The sequence below is a fragment of the Fukomys damarensis genome, unplaced genomic scaffold, assembly GCF_012274545.1.
Source record: "Fukomys damarensis isolate Sample0158 unplaced genomic scaffold, DMR_v1.0_HiC HiC_scaffold_30, whole genome shotgun sequence".
Lineage (NCBI taxonomy): Eukaryota > Metazoa > Chordata > Mammalia > Rodentia > Bathyergidae > Fukomys > Fukomys damarensis.
The window spans coordinates 55934882-55952086 of NW_022900942.1; the positions used below are offsets into that span (position 1 = coordinate 55934882).

The following is a 17205-nucleotide window of genomic DNA, read 5'->3' on the forward strand; positions in this document are numbered from 1 at the left end:
TACAACCCTACAACTCCCTCCTGGCCCCTTGTGAAGAAATAAGGTGGCCTTTTTCATGAACCAGGAAGAAGAGTTCTCACTGGTACCTGATCATGTTGGCATCTGATCTTTGACGTTTAGTTTTCAGAAGTTGAGAAATGTTTGTTGGTTAAGACAATCAATAGTATCCTGTTATAGCAGCTCAAACTAAGCAAGTTAGTTTCTCCAGAGAAGTATATTTCAGTCTAAAGGGTAAATAACAGCATAAATCAGGCTAAGAGGTCTCTTTGGTCATTTCTGGTCCCTGGTGCAGGAGGTGAGATAGAATCAATTGGCTCCATGGGATGTGGTGGGAAATCCGAGGGAGTTTTTGTATGGATGTATAGCCGATCTGTTTCTGCCCTAACACTTTACCTCTTTCTCTTATCTCATCTGAAGGTTGGCAATTTATAACTGGTTTCAGCAAGTCCAAGTTTTTTTTTTTTTCTGGAATTTTCTTATTATTAACCCCTATGTAGGCCCTAAGGCTTCTTTTATTTTCTTTTCTTTATTTATTTATTTATTTATTTTTGGTACCAGGGATCAAACTCGGGCCTATGCAATTGCAAGGCAGGAAGTGGAACATCGAGCCAAATCCCCAGCCTCCTGAGGCTTCTTTTAAATTTGCTTTGCCGACACGTATCGTCTGATTTTTTTTTTTCCTTAAAGTGGAGACTGAACCGAGGGCCTTTGCACTGAGGTGCATCCCCAGCCCTTCTTTTGTTCTTTGAGATGGGGTCTCACTAAATCACTAAATTGCCCATTTGGGCTCAAATTTGCAATCCTTCTCCCTCAGACTCTCAGGGTACAGTCCTGGTACAATAGGTGTGGTATGGGCCACTATATTGTTAACACCACTCACCTTCTGTTTTTTAAATGGCTTATACATTTTTTTCTCTTGTTTGCTTTATATCTTTGACTTAGAGTATTTTCTTTTTTCTCTCTCTTTTTTTTTTAACGGCTGCAACTCCCCACATACACACACCTCGAAAGTTTTCTGCAGTTGTTGGAATCCACAGATGCAGAAATCATGGAAATCAGAGGAGCAGCTGTCACCTTTCTTGGAAGCTAATCTGTTTTCCTTCACACTGTTCACATACAACCTTTGAACACCATCTTTTTCTACAGAAGAAAGTGAAAACCCGTAATTATTGGCCGCTGTGTCTGACTTCTCGATCTGGATGCTCTCAGTGACTTTTGAGCTAATTTCAACCTCTTTATTCAGCATCATAAATGTCCTCTTTGGGCTGCAGGACATTTAACTGCATTTTGTTTTGTTAGAAATTTTAGATGCAGGTAATGAGCAGAATGGTCCAGCTGATGTGTCTTGCAAATCAGCTCCAGGGTGTCCGTGCAGTGTCTCCCAGGCCAACAACCATCAGGGCTGGCTGATTATTGGGCAGACAGAACCAGGATGGAGTGAAATACTCGTGGACCCAGATGTACCGTCAGGATTGTGCTGCTGGACGCTAGGTAGGACTACCTCTCTCTCCCTCTTGCCATCTGGAACAATGTCATCAATATTCCCTCTAAAGATTTCTTTAAGGCATCTGTTTCCTCTCCAAACACCTGACTGATGCTTGGGCATCCTTGCTTCTTTTTGGAGGTAATGTCAAACCCCAAAGAGAAGAAAACCTGATCCTTTACTTGCTGGCTGATCTGCACGTGGCCAGAGTAGTCTCCTCACTCCAGTCTCACCAGTATGCACTGCCACCAGGGCAGGAAACCATGATACAGAAAATATTCCAAGGCAGCCCATCGCCACTAGTTGATCGGTTTGCAAAAGCATGTAGCCTTTTGGGGTTCTATAGCTCCCCACCCTGGAGACTAGCTAAGTGACAGCGGAAACGGAACAGGTCCATCTGGAACTCTTCTAGATTTTGCTCCCAAAGATTTGATCTAATATGGTTTTCTTCTTCTTTGAGTCGGTGATGGAAGACAGCTGCATTTCGCCCATTTTCTTCATCTTCTCATCCATGTCGATCTTCTGTTCCAGTTTATTGATCTCTGACTTCAGGAGCCGGAGCATGTCTTTGTGGTGGGGTCTTGCGACAGGTACGGTACACGCAGAATGGATGGCTGCGATCCAGTTCTCCAACTTGGTCTGGCTGGTGGTTTTGAAAGCCAACAGTGGTCCCCAGCCCAAGTGCCAAGAACACTGTGGCATTTAGATGCTGAAGCCAGAAATGACTTAAGCACCTGCCCAGTGGGGTGGCCATGCCGCCTCATCCGAGTTGGGGGAATGTGCCCAAAACTCCATTCCAAAAAGAAGTGGCTTTGTCAAGATGTCCAAAGATGCCACTGGTCAGAGACACTCACATCCTAGGGGAGGGGCTAGGTGTCAGAGGGTCACACCCATGGCATAAGCTTCCTCCTCCTCCTTCTGGGGTCTAGAAAGGTGGGTCTCAGTCCACACTGATTCTACCCCAGCTCTGTGAGATGCACATGGCTCTCCTTGCTGGCTTCGCATCTCCCAAACTTCCCAGCACAAAAGGAAACAGCAGCTGCCCGGCAGCCAGGCTGAGGGCGAGGGAGGGGGTGTCACTTCGGAAGTTTGGAACCATGATTCTCTTTTCTTTATTTTCTCCTCTTTTTCTCTTGTCAGTATGGAAGCCTGGCCTGGTATGAATGACCGAATTTTCAAGCCAAGGGTAGTCTTGACTCTTGAGTCCACCATTCACTAGCTGTGTGACTGTGAATGGGTCATACATCCTCTCTATAATTCAGTGTCCTCAAAGTTAGGAGAAATAAAATTCACTTCAATTCAACTTACTTGAACTTAAGCATATATGACAGTATTTTTGTTTTATGCAGCACACTTGACAAGGATAGGTCAGTAAACCACTCTATCTCTGATATCAGTTTAAGAGCAAGGACTCCAGAAATCGTGGTAATAAAGGTTTAAACTACTAAATGAATTTATTATTGTGTTTTTTCTAAGTTACCAATTTAATGCTCACTAAAACCATAAGTGGAAAAGCTATTATTCTACAGATAAGGAAACAGCGGCATAGAAGTTCAGTAATTTCCTTACACCAGGAGGTGTTAGAACTAGACTTTGCACTAAGGTAGCTCTAGAGTCTCACTTTTTTTTTTTTTTGTACTGAGCATCAAACTCAGGACCTTGCACTTGCACTGCAGACAGCAGAACCATTGAGCTAAATCCCTGGCCCTAGAGTCTCACTTTTAATCTCTTCACTGAACTATGTCCCACAGAAGGATTCAAAGAAACAGAGAATGCAACAGGATTTACATTATTTTCATGAGAAATCTATGGAGATAATAACAAAAATCAGTTTTCCACGATACTCTAATCAAACTTCTATGAAGAAAACATTTAGGCTGTTTGGATAGACACTGAAACTCTTTGGCAAAGTGGTTTGTGGCCCTTAAACCAGAACTAGATCTGGTTCCTAGCAAGTGTGGTGACTGAGCCCAGTACCCATATCTCTACACTGTGTGATCACACTCTGTCGTTTATGTGTGGCTGCACAGGGACAGACCCCATCGCCCTGTGCCCAATTCTCATATCTATAGAAATTTGGCTGCATACTTTCCTCACATCCCATCTGTTGGCTAAATAAATGTAAGGTAGAAAAGTACTATCTAAGCAATGACAAGAAAACCCAAAAGTGAACATCCCTCCTGCTCTGAGCAGCAGTAATACTACTTCTCCTGAAATAGTTTCCTTAAGTGGGCATGGTGGCACATGCCTATAGCCTCAGCACCTTGAGGTGCTGAGGAAGGAGGATAAAGTTCAAGCCCAGCCTGGACAACTTAGTGTCTTAGTGAGACCCTATCTCAAAATAAAAAGTAAAAGGGCTGAGGCTGTAGCTTGGTGCAAAGGTCCTGGATTCAATCACCCATGTGAAAATAAGGAAGGAAGGAAGGAAGGAAAAAATTTTCCTAAAAGCCAATAGAAGCTGTATGTGTAATATGTACAAAAATCCTGCACATGTATTTTTAATATAGTTTCCCATGATTTGAGTGCTTTCATTCACTCTCAAATACAGAGTACTAGTTAACAAACCAGACTGTATATAGTTCTACCTAAAACCACAGGAACCATTTCTAATGATCGTTAGCCATCCTCTATCAGAATATCCTGAGTAGTTAATTTTGTGATCTGGCAGTTTTCATCATAATGGCTCAAGAAAGGCACCTAGATAATGTCAGACTTGCCGCAAAGAAAAATTAACATGCTAAAAACTAAAATTTAAGTGTGACAGAGCCAGGAATTTAGCTCAGTGGAGTCGTGCCTGCCTCACAAGGGCAAGGTCCTGAGTTCAATCCCCGGTACCAGGGCTTGGGAATGGGGATGGATTTAAGCCTGCCAGATGCTCAAGGCACTTTCAAGTGAAAAGTAGAGAAAACAGATCAAAATTAGCAGACAGGACTGGGGATGCAGCTCAGTGGTAAAGTGTGCGCTTAGCATGTCCAAGGCCTTCTGTCTGATCCCCACTACCACCACAAACAAACAAAAAAACAAACATTACCAATCAGGAAGGAGTGCAAGCCTTTGTTACCATGAAGGATACAGCCTAGAGGACAAACAATTACGTAAAAACGCCAAGTCAATCACACTGCCTGGAAGCATGCCTTGATTTCGGATCTAAAGGACAAGAAGAATAACTGCTATCTGTGCAGCACCAGTAATGAATTTACACGGGGGATACACTACACTGACCCAACAGAATACCTACCACTTGGGCGTTCCTCCTTATAGGAGAGTGGACTAAATGTAGGTCTATGCAGCAAGCTCAGCACTTCCAAGTATCCACAGAGAGACAGGGATTGGTAACTGCCTGAAATAAGCACATACAAAGTAGTGTCTAGCAGCCTACAGAAACACAAACCAGCACGTCATCCGTGAGTATGAATGGGTATCTCCTGCTTATAATGAAGATTCACAGGTATCAGTAACATTTCAACTTGCTGTGTTTTTATCTTCTCTAGTCAATGACTTACCTTCAAAGGCTGGTTTCTTCTTATGATAGCCAGTTCAATGTTCTTCACACCAGACTGGACAGCCTAAAGTAGAACAAGCACACATCAGAATGGCTTGAGCTGGCTCAAGGTGCAGCTCATCGGTAGACTGTGTGCCTAAGACACGCAGAAGACTACTTCTTCAACAGAGTTGTGTTTAATAAATAAAAATGGAGGGCCAGGGATTTAGCTCAGTGGTGCTACCGCCTGCCTCACAAGCCCAAAGTGGCTAGTTCGATCCCCGGTACCAAAAATAAGTAAGTAAATAAATAAAAATGGATAAGGAAAATAACCCCTGATTTTATGAACATGTGCATCACTTACTTCTAGCAATGCTCTTATTGCTAATTTGATAGCTTCATTGTCATCTGATATCGCATGTTCCGTGTAGTTCTTTTCTAGAAATTCTCGAACAGTTTTAGCACTTCGGCCTATTGCATTTGCCTTGGAAAATAAAAAGTAATCACAAATATCACTGCACTACGAGTGAGTGCATGGCCACTCAGTAAAGTTAGGGGTTTGAACTTATAGGATTTCCTAATAGAATTACAAAGTGGAAATTACTGATTTGAAAATTTAACAAACATTTCAGGGACTTATTTGGTTATTATGTGAATAATCTGTAATGACAACACAATTTTTATTTGCAAATATACCAGTGCGTTGTCCTGGTTAATGACTTCTAATAGTTTAAAGGCCCTCAAGTCCTGCATAACCAGAAAAGAGTAAAAAATTTGAAACTCCAAAAGATGTGAAGAAGAAGGAGGCATAACTTGGCAAGAAGGTGAAAAATGGAGAGAGGAGAGGAAAGAGATCAATGTCAATGTAAAAATATCTATTTGTAGGAACAGAATTGAGCATTATTTTCTTAGGATAATAAGTATGTGGTCACCTAAGTATTGCTTCATTATCTTTTACTCTTTTACTCGGTAACCAAGGATTTCTAGTCTTTTTCCTGTTTTCTTTATTCTTTAGAAATTTTCACCCAATAAAAAAAGAGGCAAATGGACTCCCAGCGTTGCATGGGTATAGATAGCAGAGCACACTCTTTTCATTCCGACTATTCAGATTTGTATGACTGATGAGTAAGAGTATAATTTATACAAAGGTTGATCAAAACATACAGCGAATGCTTAAATTTTAAAACTTATGGGACAGGGATTTAGCTCAGTGGCACTGCCGCCTAACTTGCAAGTGTAAGGTCCTAAGTTCGATCCCCAGTGCCTAATAATAATAAAGATGATGATGATGATAATCTCTTGTTTTGAACACACGTATCCCATTATTTCTGAAGCAATTTTAGAAGACATCTTTTGTGTCTTTACGAAATATGACAAAAAATATGGTGAATATTGTTGTTAAGTGCCATCTAACAGAAAGGCAGGTTCCTAAAAGCTTTAGGGCGTATCCTCACCCACCTTCTTTACTTGATCTGGACCTGGAGACTTCTGGCCCTTCCCTAAGGTCAAAATGACTACGAAAAGAAACATTTTGAAGCGATTCAGGAAATTAAGGAGGCAGCCATGACAGTGCAAGTAAAGACACTGACAAAAGAGGACTTTCAGAACTGCTTCTTTGAAAGGGTCAAGAGTGATGAGATAAATGTGTTTGAAGTGAGGGGAATTGTTTTGAGAGGTATTAGTGGCAATGTGTATTTTACTGTAAGAATTTTTAAAAAAATTATTCACCACATTTTTCGATCACATCTCATATTAACAGAGTACTTATATACCAGGCACTTTGCTATTTCAAGTAGATTACTTCATACAGCCATGGTGAAAATGATTAAGTAGGCACTGTTACAAACCCTAATTCTGGATGAAGAAATGAACTCTGGGAAAAGTTAAAATGGGTTTTCTCAACCTCAGTGTTGTTCACATTTTGGCCAGCCAACTCTCTGTGGGCTGTCCTGTGAACTGTCTTAATATTTAGCAACCTCTACCACAGGATGCCCACCCTAGTTACGGAAACCATGTCTCCAGAGATTGTCAAATGTCAAATAGCTCTTAACTGGTCCTATTTTTGAGCTACTGGCTCAAGATCACATAGAGCTGGGCTTTGAAACCTTGTGGTCTAGGGCAGCAAGCTAAGCATTCCACACAGTACATCCTGCTACCTCACAACACTTTGTTATGATGGTCCAGACAGCAGGAAGAGCCAGTGGGAAGGCCCATCTTTCTCTAGTGGGGCATAGAGAAATATGTCAGATATAACCCTTCAGTATTGTGATTATTATGGGAAAGGGATTTCAAAACAGATTTTAAGACATGGGCATGAGAAGACAGCCTTTGTAGTACATAAGAGTATATGCTCTGGCTAGCAGAAGATTCTTTTTTTTTTTTTTTTTTTTTTTTTTTCCCGAGATTCCTGGAAGATCAGGCATTATGCTTGGAATCCCTGAAATTGAACTTGGGACCTTGCTCTTGCAAGGCAGGCGGCAGAACCACTGAACTAAATCCTTGGCCCCAGAAGATTCTTCTTAATATAACTTTTTCTGTGCTATTTGATTTCAAATCATTAAAATAGGCAGCTGAGAGACTTTTCAATAAATTTTGTGGACCTGAAATTGCGCTAAGATCAAAGGTAAAGCATTCTGCCTGGCAGGACTGTGAAGACTGCTTGCCTTGAATTTTTTTGTTTTGGGTTTTTTTTTTGTTTGTTTGTTTTTGTTTTTCTGGTAGCTGATTCTGCCCTGTAAGGAAGCATATAAGGGAATGGTTTCTGTGAAAATTTCACTGGGTCTCTAAGGTCATCCTCTAAATTTCTGGCAAATTTTCTGTCTAGTTTCTCCAACTGCTGATGTTGAAATTCTTTCATTCTTACCTATCTAACTGATTTCCTAAAATCTTCTCTGTACTCAACACAGCATCCCATCCCCGTCACCCAGCCCAGCAACTTCAACAAAGAATGACAGTTTTACAGTGTTTCTCTGCCCATTGTCTCAGAGTGGTGGTGGGGTTTTGTGTGTGTGTGGCAAATACTAGTAGCTGTCACCTTCAATATCTGTTCTTCCTCTGTGATAGAACTCTAGGCTGAAAGCTAGAACTGCAAACAGAACTCATGTGCTGAAAAATGCAGGTCCTTTCCCCAGTCACAAATACATGTATATAAGTCTAAATCACTGGGTGGAGCTTCTAGGAGTCTTTGCTGCCTAGAATGCAGACCTCCAGCTGGAGGTCTAGCAGATACCTTCAGGGCATGGGTGGAAACTAAGAATAAAAGACCCAAATGCTGGGATCTCTAAACTTCTCATTATGTGACAAAACTCAATCTTTATGTGTTAACTGTTATCAAGGCTTTCCTGTTATCTCACTGATACACCCCTGAGGTTGACCCTGCAGTGGGATGTGATGTGCCACATAATTTCAGAAATTCCTGAAACCGCTAGACATGGTGGCAAATGTCTGTAATCCCAGCACTGGGAGGATGCAGTAGGAAGGTTGCAAATTTCAGCCCAGGCGGGGGGGGGGGGGGAAATCAGTGAGAAGAATTCAATCCCCACTGTGGAAAGAAAGAACAAGGAACGAGAGAAAGAGAGAGAGAAATGGAGAGAGAAAGAGAAAGAGGGAGAAAGAGAAAAAGAAAGAAAGGGAGGGAGGGAGAAAGGAAGAAAAAGAAAGAAGGAAGGAAGAAGGACAGGGAGTAAGGGAGGGAGAGGGAGGGAAGGACTCCTGCAGCTGATACAAGTGTCAGCTGCAGTCAGCTCTCAGCTCTTAAGTCTCTTCCAGTAGTCGAGGTCCTTTGATTAACAAGAGGGGCCTCGTGTCAGGTCAGTGTGCTTTAAGGGGCAGCCCCATCCAATGACAGTGTGATAAAGCTCTTGTTAATGTCTAGTTCTCTCACCCCAACTTGGAGCAACTTTGAAGATTCACCATAGATCCAGGGCTTCTCGTGGGATCATCCGAGGCCTTCAGAGAGATTGTGCCTCAGCTCAACAGCTCCCTCTGCTCTTCAACACATACTGATCCCAACAGGACTTCCTATACCCTTCCTGAAAACAGTCTTTCTCTAAAAATTGAGTTTTCGTGGAATTCAATTTATAATAATCTTTCAAAGTCTGGAATTTTTTCTTTTATGTCCTTCCCCCGTCCCCCTCCCAACCTTTTCTGAGGTACTGCAGATTAAAACCTTCATACATGCTAGTCAGGCACTCTACAGAGCTACATACTGTGACCTTTTTATTTTTTGAAACAAGGTCTTGCTAAGTTAGCTAGGCTGGCCTCTAACTTACAATCCTCCTGCCTCCGCTGAGTAGCTGAGATTGTCTTGCCTCTATGTTCTGCCAGTGATCATGGTCCTTAAGGGGCTTACATCAATGATATCAATTCCAGGTCCCCTGGTCCTGTCTGTATCCTCTTAAGGCTGTGTTACCCTAGGAAAGACAAATCCTGACATATGCAAACCTGCTTTTCCCATTTTAAGGCTTGCTGACTTACAAAGTGTTAGATTTCCCTTGCCTCAAGATAGCTGCTACATAAAACAGTAGCCTCCTTCCCATAATGCTCTGCACCTTGGGATGGCTACCACGTGGAATAGCAGCCTCCATGTAAAATATGGCTTCTCCTACCAAGGGTCAGCCTTCTTCCTATCATGCCTCTCTTCATGCCTAAAGAGTAACCTGATACTTGCTACCTCCCTCCTAGTGATGTCACAGGCTCCTCCAATCTCTTTATGCTACCTCACTCAACTTCACCCCATCTCAGGGTTAACCCCACACTACTCCTAAAAAGAAGCTCCCTGTTCCTACATGCTACTTTTTCTTTGTTAGGAGACAGCCCAGCAGATCCTCTCCATAATAAAGGCTTGTTGTAGTACTGGTCTGCTCCTGGTTTTTCCCGCTGTTTTAACTAACACAAAGTACATCTTGAATGTGCTCTTCCATACTCGGAAAAAGAGACGTGGCATTAAATTGGAAACTACTCATAATAAATAAAATTGAATGCAATTGCCATTACATTTGAAATGTAAACAACAGAAAGCAAAATGGGCCATGTGCTTCCAACAATGAGTTGGCTCAGTATATGAAACACTAAAATCTTTTCACTCTAAGGTTTTCTCTTTATGGCAGTGACTTCCAAAGTGTACTCCACAGAATATAAGTGGAGACAGAGAATCTATGATAAAAACATTCTTTCTACATTCAAGTAATTTTGGAGACTACTATTTTACCTGCATTAAAAAGATGTTTTAATGCTTTTTAGAAGACCCAGAAAGTACTTTAGTAATGAAACTAAATATTTTAGGGAAGCAGCTCCTCAAATTATTTAGCTAGAGAACTTGTTTTCATTTTTTATCATCAAAAGAAAACACTTTGAGAAACATTGCTCTTAAATACAACATACTGGGGCTGGGGATTTAGCTCAGTGATTCCACCGCCTGCCTTGGAAGTGCAAGGTCCTGAGTTCGATCCCTGGTACAAAAAAAAAAAAGAAAAAAAAAAAAGCACAAATACAATATACTGAATTTGTTTGCATCTTTATTAATTGTGGATTCTTTTGACAACAACAAAACAAGTCCCTGTAGACATTAATACTACTAGTCACAGTGGGCCTTAAGTCTAAGGACACGAGCCTTCTTAAAGCAGTGTAGAATTAAGTGACCCCTTCACTCACACAGTCTTATTAGCTGCTGGTTTGTATCACTGCTCACTATGAGCTATTTTAAGATATTTTTTAATCCAAGCTTTTTAAGAAATACATAGCAAACAAAAGATTTAAATATAAAATGTGAGTGGTAAAGGCCAGACTGGCACCCATACAAAAATACAAGCTGTATAATAAATGAAAGTAGACTTTTACCAGTATGGACATTTTTTTAGATATGCAGGTAAGTACCTATGTTTCAGAACTATTGAGTAAGAACATATTCAATTCCTACAATTAGATATCTATACAATAATATTTTGAAAAATCAGTAAAACAAGATAGTAAAAGACATTTCAAAGTAGAATTTTCTGAAATGAAAGCTATATTATTTTTGCTATAAAATACATGACTAACATTTACTGTAAAACAAGCCTTGAACATTTAAGACACAAACTTCCCTTAAGTTGTTAATTAATGGATGGAATAAATAAAAATGAATTATTTTTTAAATAAGAATTACTAATAATTTAAAAGCTTCAAAGGAAGAAATACTTTCAACTGAGAATGGTGTAGAGTTATGTATTCTTTTTTCATTCATTTACTAAGTTAAAATTTATGCAGACGAGGTATATAAGGTTCTATTCTAGGCCCTGGTGTCAGTAGCATAAATAGTAGACAAAAACCCCTTGCATTCTTGCAGCTGAAAGTCTAGGAGGGGAAAGACAGAAAATAAAAAGGAAATACTCTGTAAAATAAATGCCATGTTAGCAGAAAACAGAAAATAAAAGCAGGGAAGGGAAGAAAAGCAGTGTCATTGGCTGCAATGCTGGAAAGGCTGGTGTGGATGGCAGCCTGGCAGTCACCTGTGAGAGCAGAGCCTCCAAGACAGGGAAGATCACAGAAGGTTGAAGGAAGGGTTTGAAGACGAGTGACCAGGGTGGAGAGCTGAGGGGGAGCCAGACAACATAAGGCTTTATAGATACTTTTAGGGCTTCGGTGCTTACTGTGAGTTACACGGGAGGCAAGAGGGGATTTTGAACAACAGGTGATGTCATCTGGCTTGAATTTTAAATGAGTTGCTTTCTTGACAATTAGACTGAAAGGCCCATAACCAAGCCTCTGACCTCACTTGCTGGGGCTGTGCCTCCGTCTTGTCAGTGTGGAGCAATCCTGAGGGAGTAGTAGCAATGTCTCCCTGCAGGAGGAAAGAGGCTTCCTCACTGCCTGCTCTGAAAGTGGGCTCAGGCGTTCCAGGCAGCTGGGATAAACCACTACCTCCATCTGGGTTCTTCTGTTTCCCTTTCATGGCATTTGGAGGTGGGGGAACTCATCACTTCGTTGTGAAGCTCATTTGCTTGCTGTGGTGAGTTGCGGGGACGGAAGCTGGTGTGATCAACTTTGTGTTTTTTAAGGCTTTGTGCGTGTCTTTAAAGTGAAAGATATAAGTACTTTTAGATTGGTTTCTTTTTGTTCTTTTTTTCCTTTTGTACCAGGGATAGAACTCAGGACCTTACGCTTGTGAGGCAGGCATAGATTGGTTTCTTTTTAAATAATAATAGTTTGGCTCTCCCAAATGGTTTATGTCTTCTTAGTCTCCAAGAAAGATCACTCTCATATAGCTCTGTGGAAGAACCCCTCCCCCCAAAAATGGGTGAGGACCTTCTCAAAGCAACAACAACAACAACAACAAATGACACAATCAGTCCCTATTTACATGTATAGTTGTAACACCGCTCTGCGATACAGATTATACCCAGACATGCTATAGTTTGTTAGTGTGTTACCATATGAGGGAGACAAAGACGCAAAAATTATATAAAAGACAAAACGCTGACAGACGTCAGTGCCGGCACAAATAAATACTACTTCCTAAAAAGAGCCTCAGTGCCGCATCGCTATACAAAAGTCCGACTACATTTGCCGGCTCCTCCGGGTACAGGGACAGGGTTTCACCTCCCTTCTCCTCGAGGGCCCAAACCTCGCCTGGCGCCAGCAGGACTAATTGAGCCATGAAACTAACCCCTCCTGGCGAGGCAGGGCAATAGCTTAGGGAGCACTGCCCATCAGGATAAGGCCCCAGGTTTTGGGGGTATACCTGTCCCCAAGAGGCAAAAGCGGGGAGCCCGGTCACTTCCTCATGTTGCTAAGTTTTATCAAAACCCGAAACCTCCACCCTAAGTTGTTGGGCGCTGGGCCCACCCTGAGCAATAAGTTAGAGGTGTTTTGTGTTTGTGTGTAAATGAGACAGCAAAAAGGTCCAGACCTGAGCCGAAGGGCCAAAGCAACAAAACAAAACAAAACAAAACGGTGGACCACGTACAGATCACAGCAGCGCCAGACTGCCTTGGGAGTCTGATCCCGGCTAGAGATTGCTGAGCCCGCCAAGGCTAAGTCGCCCTCAAAGAGCACCGAGACCGCCGGGGGCGAGTGCTCACCCCCTCCATGTCAGCGCTTTCCTTTCCCCTGTCCACTCTCGTGCTAAATACAAGTCCACGGTGGGGAAGAAATGGGTAAAAAGAATCAACCAACTCTCCTAGAGTATATGTTAAAACTTTTAAAAAGGGTTATTCAGATGACTACAGTGTCAAACTTCCAGAAAACTCCGGACATTCTGACTGGCCATCGTTTGGGATGGGTTGGGCCTCTGAGGGCTCACTTGATAAACAACTAAATTAGCCAAGTGTTCAAGGTGTTTGTAGAGGATCCAGCCACTCCACTACTTCCCTACACTGACTGCTGGCAACATCTGGTCCTGTCCCATCCACCTTGGCTAAAAGCCTACATTAAGGAGAACCGCTGGTGATGATGGCTGACATAGTGGCCACCTCCAAATGTCTGCCAAAGTCAAATGAATTGATTCTGTCTGGAGAGCCAAAAACAAGTCCCTCCACAGGCCCCTCTGCATCCACCTTCGCCCCCACTGCACAGGCCCTAGCAGAGCTGGCCAGCCTCCAAAATGTTACCTCTTTTGCAGGGTCGTCTGAGGCCTCCCAGAGACCCTTACGAAGCCGGCCTCCTCCAAGCTGCCAGTCCTGACTCCTCATCCACAAAGACCACCCTGGCTACCAACCCTCTGGTATCTACAATTCAGGTGCTGCTTCTAGAGACACAGCAGCCCCTTCACTGTAACCGACAGAGACAGATCTGGAGAGGCAGATGAGCGTTTATATACCAACCTTCACCACTCTCTACCTCCTTAATTAAAAAAAGAAAATCTCACCCTTCAAATGCAGAAAATCCCAGACAGCGATTAACCTAATGAGGTCCATCATCCAGAGCCACCGGCCCAGGTGGACTGATTGCTGGCAGCTCCTTAGCTCCTTCTGACCCTGTCTAATACTGAAAAGCATTGCTGGGTCACTCAGGCTGCCCTACTGTGGTTTAAAAAAAATGCCCCAGCTGGAACGTTAGACAGCCAGGCTTACACCTGTGACCACTCCCCAGGAAACGTTCCCCAGTGGGATCTTCTGCAGAGGGGGAACTCGCCCTGATCAAACAGTACCAAGAGACAAATGGTCGGGACACCCCTGCAAGGACCCATCGAGGGGTAAAGGGCAGTGCCAAAAAACAGGCCAACAGAGAGCAGACAGAAGGGGCCACCTCACTTAAAGACAGAGCTAGAATAAAACCAGTGTGCCCACTGTCACAGGCAGACAGTAACCAATAATGCCCCAGCTCTTCCCAAACATGGAAACAAAGGTCAAACAGCCCAGGCCAATACTGCCAGCTCAGAGGCCACGTGGGGCACCAAAAGATGATTTTATAAAACCGGCCTGGCTGCAGTGAAAAACTATAACAATTACTAAGACAGGCTGGATTTTGTCAGGCCAGCAGGAGCCTATGGTCCAAATAAATGTGGGGGCCCTGTCCATTAACTTCATGGCAGACACTGGCGTGGAACGCTCTGTGATGATCCAACCCATGGGCCCCACTTACAGGGACAGCCCACTACTGGGGGGGCCACGGGCCACTGAACAAGCTGCCCTTTCCTGCTGCCCCAACCATGCACTTTAGGAGATCATAAAGTCATTCACAAATTCCTGTACCTCCAAGACACTAACCCAAAAACTGTCAAGAAGGTCACTGTCTCACTCCAAGCCTCAACTCACAAGGTCTTCCATTCCTTTTATAAAAAAAAAAGCCCCCTTCCCATTTCAGTCACAATGAAATCTTGTTTCTAGCCCCGGCAGAGATGATAGCCCAGACCCTAAAGATCTCAACATGAGAGGTCAATGGCCATAAAAAGATAAAAAACTAAATACCCACAAACCCGACAGTAAATACCCCAGTCCTACCAAAAGAGATTGGTTCCTCAAAACCTCAGTTATTAAACTGGGCGTGGTGGCGCACGCCTGTAATCTCAGCACTTGGGAAGCTGAGGCAGGAGGATCACTGTGAGTTCGAAATCAGCCCAGGCTACATAGTGAGTTCCAGGTCAGTCTCAACTATATAGTGAGACCCTGTTTCAAAAAAAAAAAATAAACAAAAAAAACTGCCTTGCTCAGTTCACCATCCCTGTTAAAAGCGTTTGAGCATAGGCCAAAGATTTTATAACTCACCGCCCCCCGTAAAACCCAGTAATGGTGGTTCCCAAATCACCTGGAGTGAAACCCTCACCCCTTGTCCAAGTTCTCTCATCTCCAGGAGGCCTAAAATGACATTGACGCAGACATCAAATGGCAGCCTCAGGCAGGCCATATTACATATGCAAAAAAACCAGCCTGTACTGTTCTCTCCCCAAACTGGCCAGTCTTGTGTGTTAGGGACAACCCTTCCATCTTTCTTTCTGTTCCCTCTAGCCAAAAAAAAATATCTGAGTCCAGGTATATTGAAACAAAGAGAACTTCTCCAATGACATGCCCTACAAATTGACAATTAAAAAGATAATAAATGGCTTCCCAAGCATATAATCCAATATCATAGCCATACCACCTGGGCAGAGGATGGGTCTTGGGGGTAATGTATCCCATTTACATGCTAAACTACATATAATCAGACTACAAACAGAAAAATTATAATTAATAAAACTGCCAAAGCCCTTAAGCAAACAACAAATCCAAATGCACAATGTTATCTATAAAAACTGCTTGGCATTAGATTACTCATTTGTGTAAAAAAAAAAAACTTTACCAAAAGTTTAACCTAAATGACTGCTGCCTACAAATAGATAATGAAAAAAAATCACAGACCACATAAAAAAGATTGCTCAGGTCCCGATCCGGACCTAAAAAGGCCAAAATCCCAAAGAGTTACTTAAGAAATAATTTTCAACATTCAAAAACCCCCACAAAGTGTTTAGCTTTTAATTTTAAAACACTGCCTAGTTCCCCAATTTATAAGTCTGTCTCCATCCACATTAAGACATTACATTAAGACATTACCAAAAAAAAAACCACATTACATTAAGACATTACAAACACACACACACACACACACACACACACACACACACACACACACAGAACAAACAAAACAACCTAAAATGGCCACACACATAATGCTACAAAAATAGAAATATTTAAACCAAAATGATACTCTTTGACCCAAAGTAAGAAGTCCAAATATCAAAGGGGGAAGTGCGGCAGGACCCCTCCCCACCAAAGAAAAATGCAGTGGGAGCCTTCTCAAAACACAGAAAACATGACATAATTAGTTCCTATATATACATGTATAGCTGTAACACAGCTCCATAACATAGATTATACCCAATCAGGCTATAGTTTGTTATTTTGTTACAATATAAGAGAAACAAAGACACAAAAATCCTATAAAAGACCACAGTTGGGGCTCAGCCTTTAGATATAAATCATCTGAGTTAGTGCTGGCACAAATAAATGTTACTTGCTAAAAAGAGCCTCAGTGTCCCATCTCTTAAGCAAAAATCCTACTACAGCTTAAATTGATGTTCAGGAATTTTCCTCGATAAAGTCTATATCAATTTGTTATAGATGCAGACACCAATGCTCCAAGGGTCAGAAGTTATAGCCTGTGGGCTAGTTCTCTCTTTTCGTAAATAAAGCTTTATTGGCATGTGGCCACACCCACATTTACATACTAACTATTTCTACAGCCGAGTTTAGTCACAGCAGACACTTTTTGACCTACAAGGCTAAAATATGCACCATTCGGCCCTTTAAAAAAAAGTTTGCTGATCCTACTATATATTTAAAAAAATTTTTGTTTTACTTTTACTTTCTTAAAAATTACTTTAAAACGCTTTTGTTTGTATTGTACTCCTGGTATTCACTACATTACTGTTGAAAGAGATCATGCTCCTTGAGTCCCGAAGGCAAGGCTTTGTTTTGCAGGGTTTACACAGCTGATAATCTTGAGAGGAAGTAATGTCTTTTTCAGACAAAGAGTAAGCCAGCTTACTGTTTTCTATAAAGGCAGCAGATTCTCTATGCTCAATGCCCTTCAGCTGTGAAGCAAACCAACTTTGCGTGCGATACTCAACTAGGGGATGTGACATCAACTCTATGGGACGCGAGGACAAAGGGAATCTATGCAAATATGGTGATACTCGTGTCACTTGCTGTGCCACGAGTACTAAAGTCCTTTGTTCCTGATCCAGGGGGGTCTTGTATCTTCTGCCATATCCATGAAACAGCAGCAG

The 17205-nt window shown here is 42.2% G+C and overlaps 1 protein-coding gene across 5 annotated transcripts in view; it reads right to left on the bottom strand.

The window, feature by feature from the left end:
• Psma8 (proteasome 20S subunit alpha 8) overlaps positions 1–17205 on the bottom strand; it is a 42834-nt gene that overhangs the window by 2748 nt on the left and 22881 nt on the right. For 3 of the 5 annotated variants that reach the window (XM_010643619.2, XM_010643611.2, XM_010643630.2), the window contains exons 5-6: positions 5329–5448; positions 4987–5049 (exon numbers count right to left, since the gene is read on the bottom strand). In XM_010643619.2, the coding sequence (XP_010641921.1) occupies positions 4987–5049; positions 5329–5448 (183 nt within the window). Of the gene's footprint in view, positions 1–4721; positions 4824–4986; positions 5050–5328; positions 5449–17205 lie in introns of all 5 variants that reach the window. The other 2 variants (XR_784196.1, XM_010643621.1) reach the window with 2 other exon arrangements.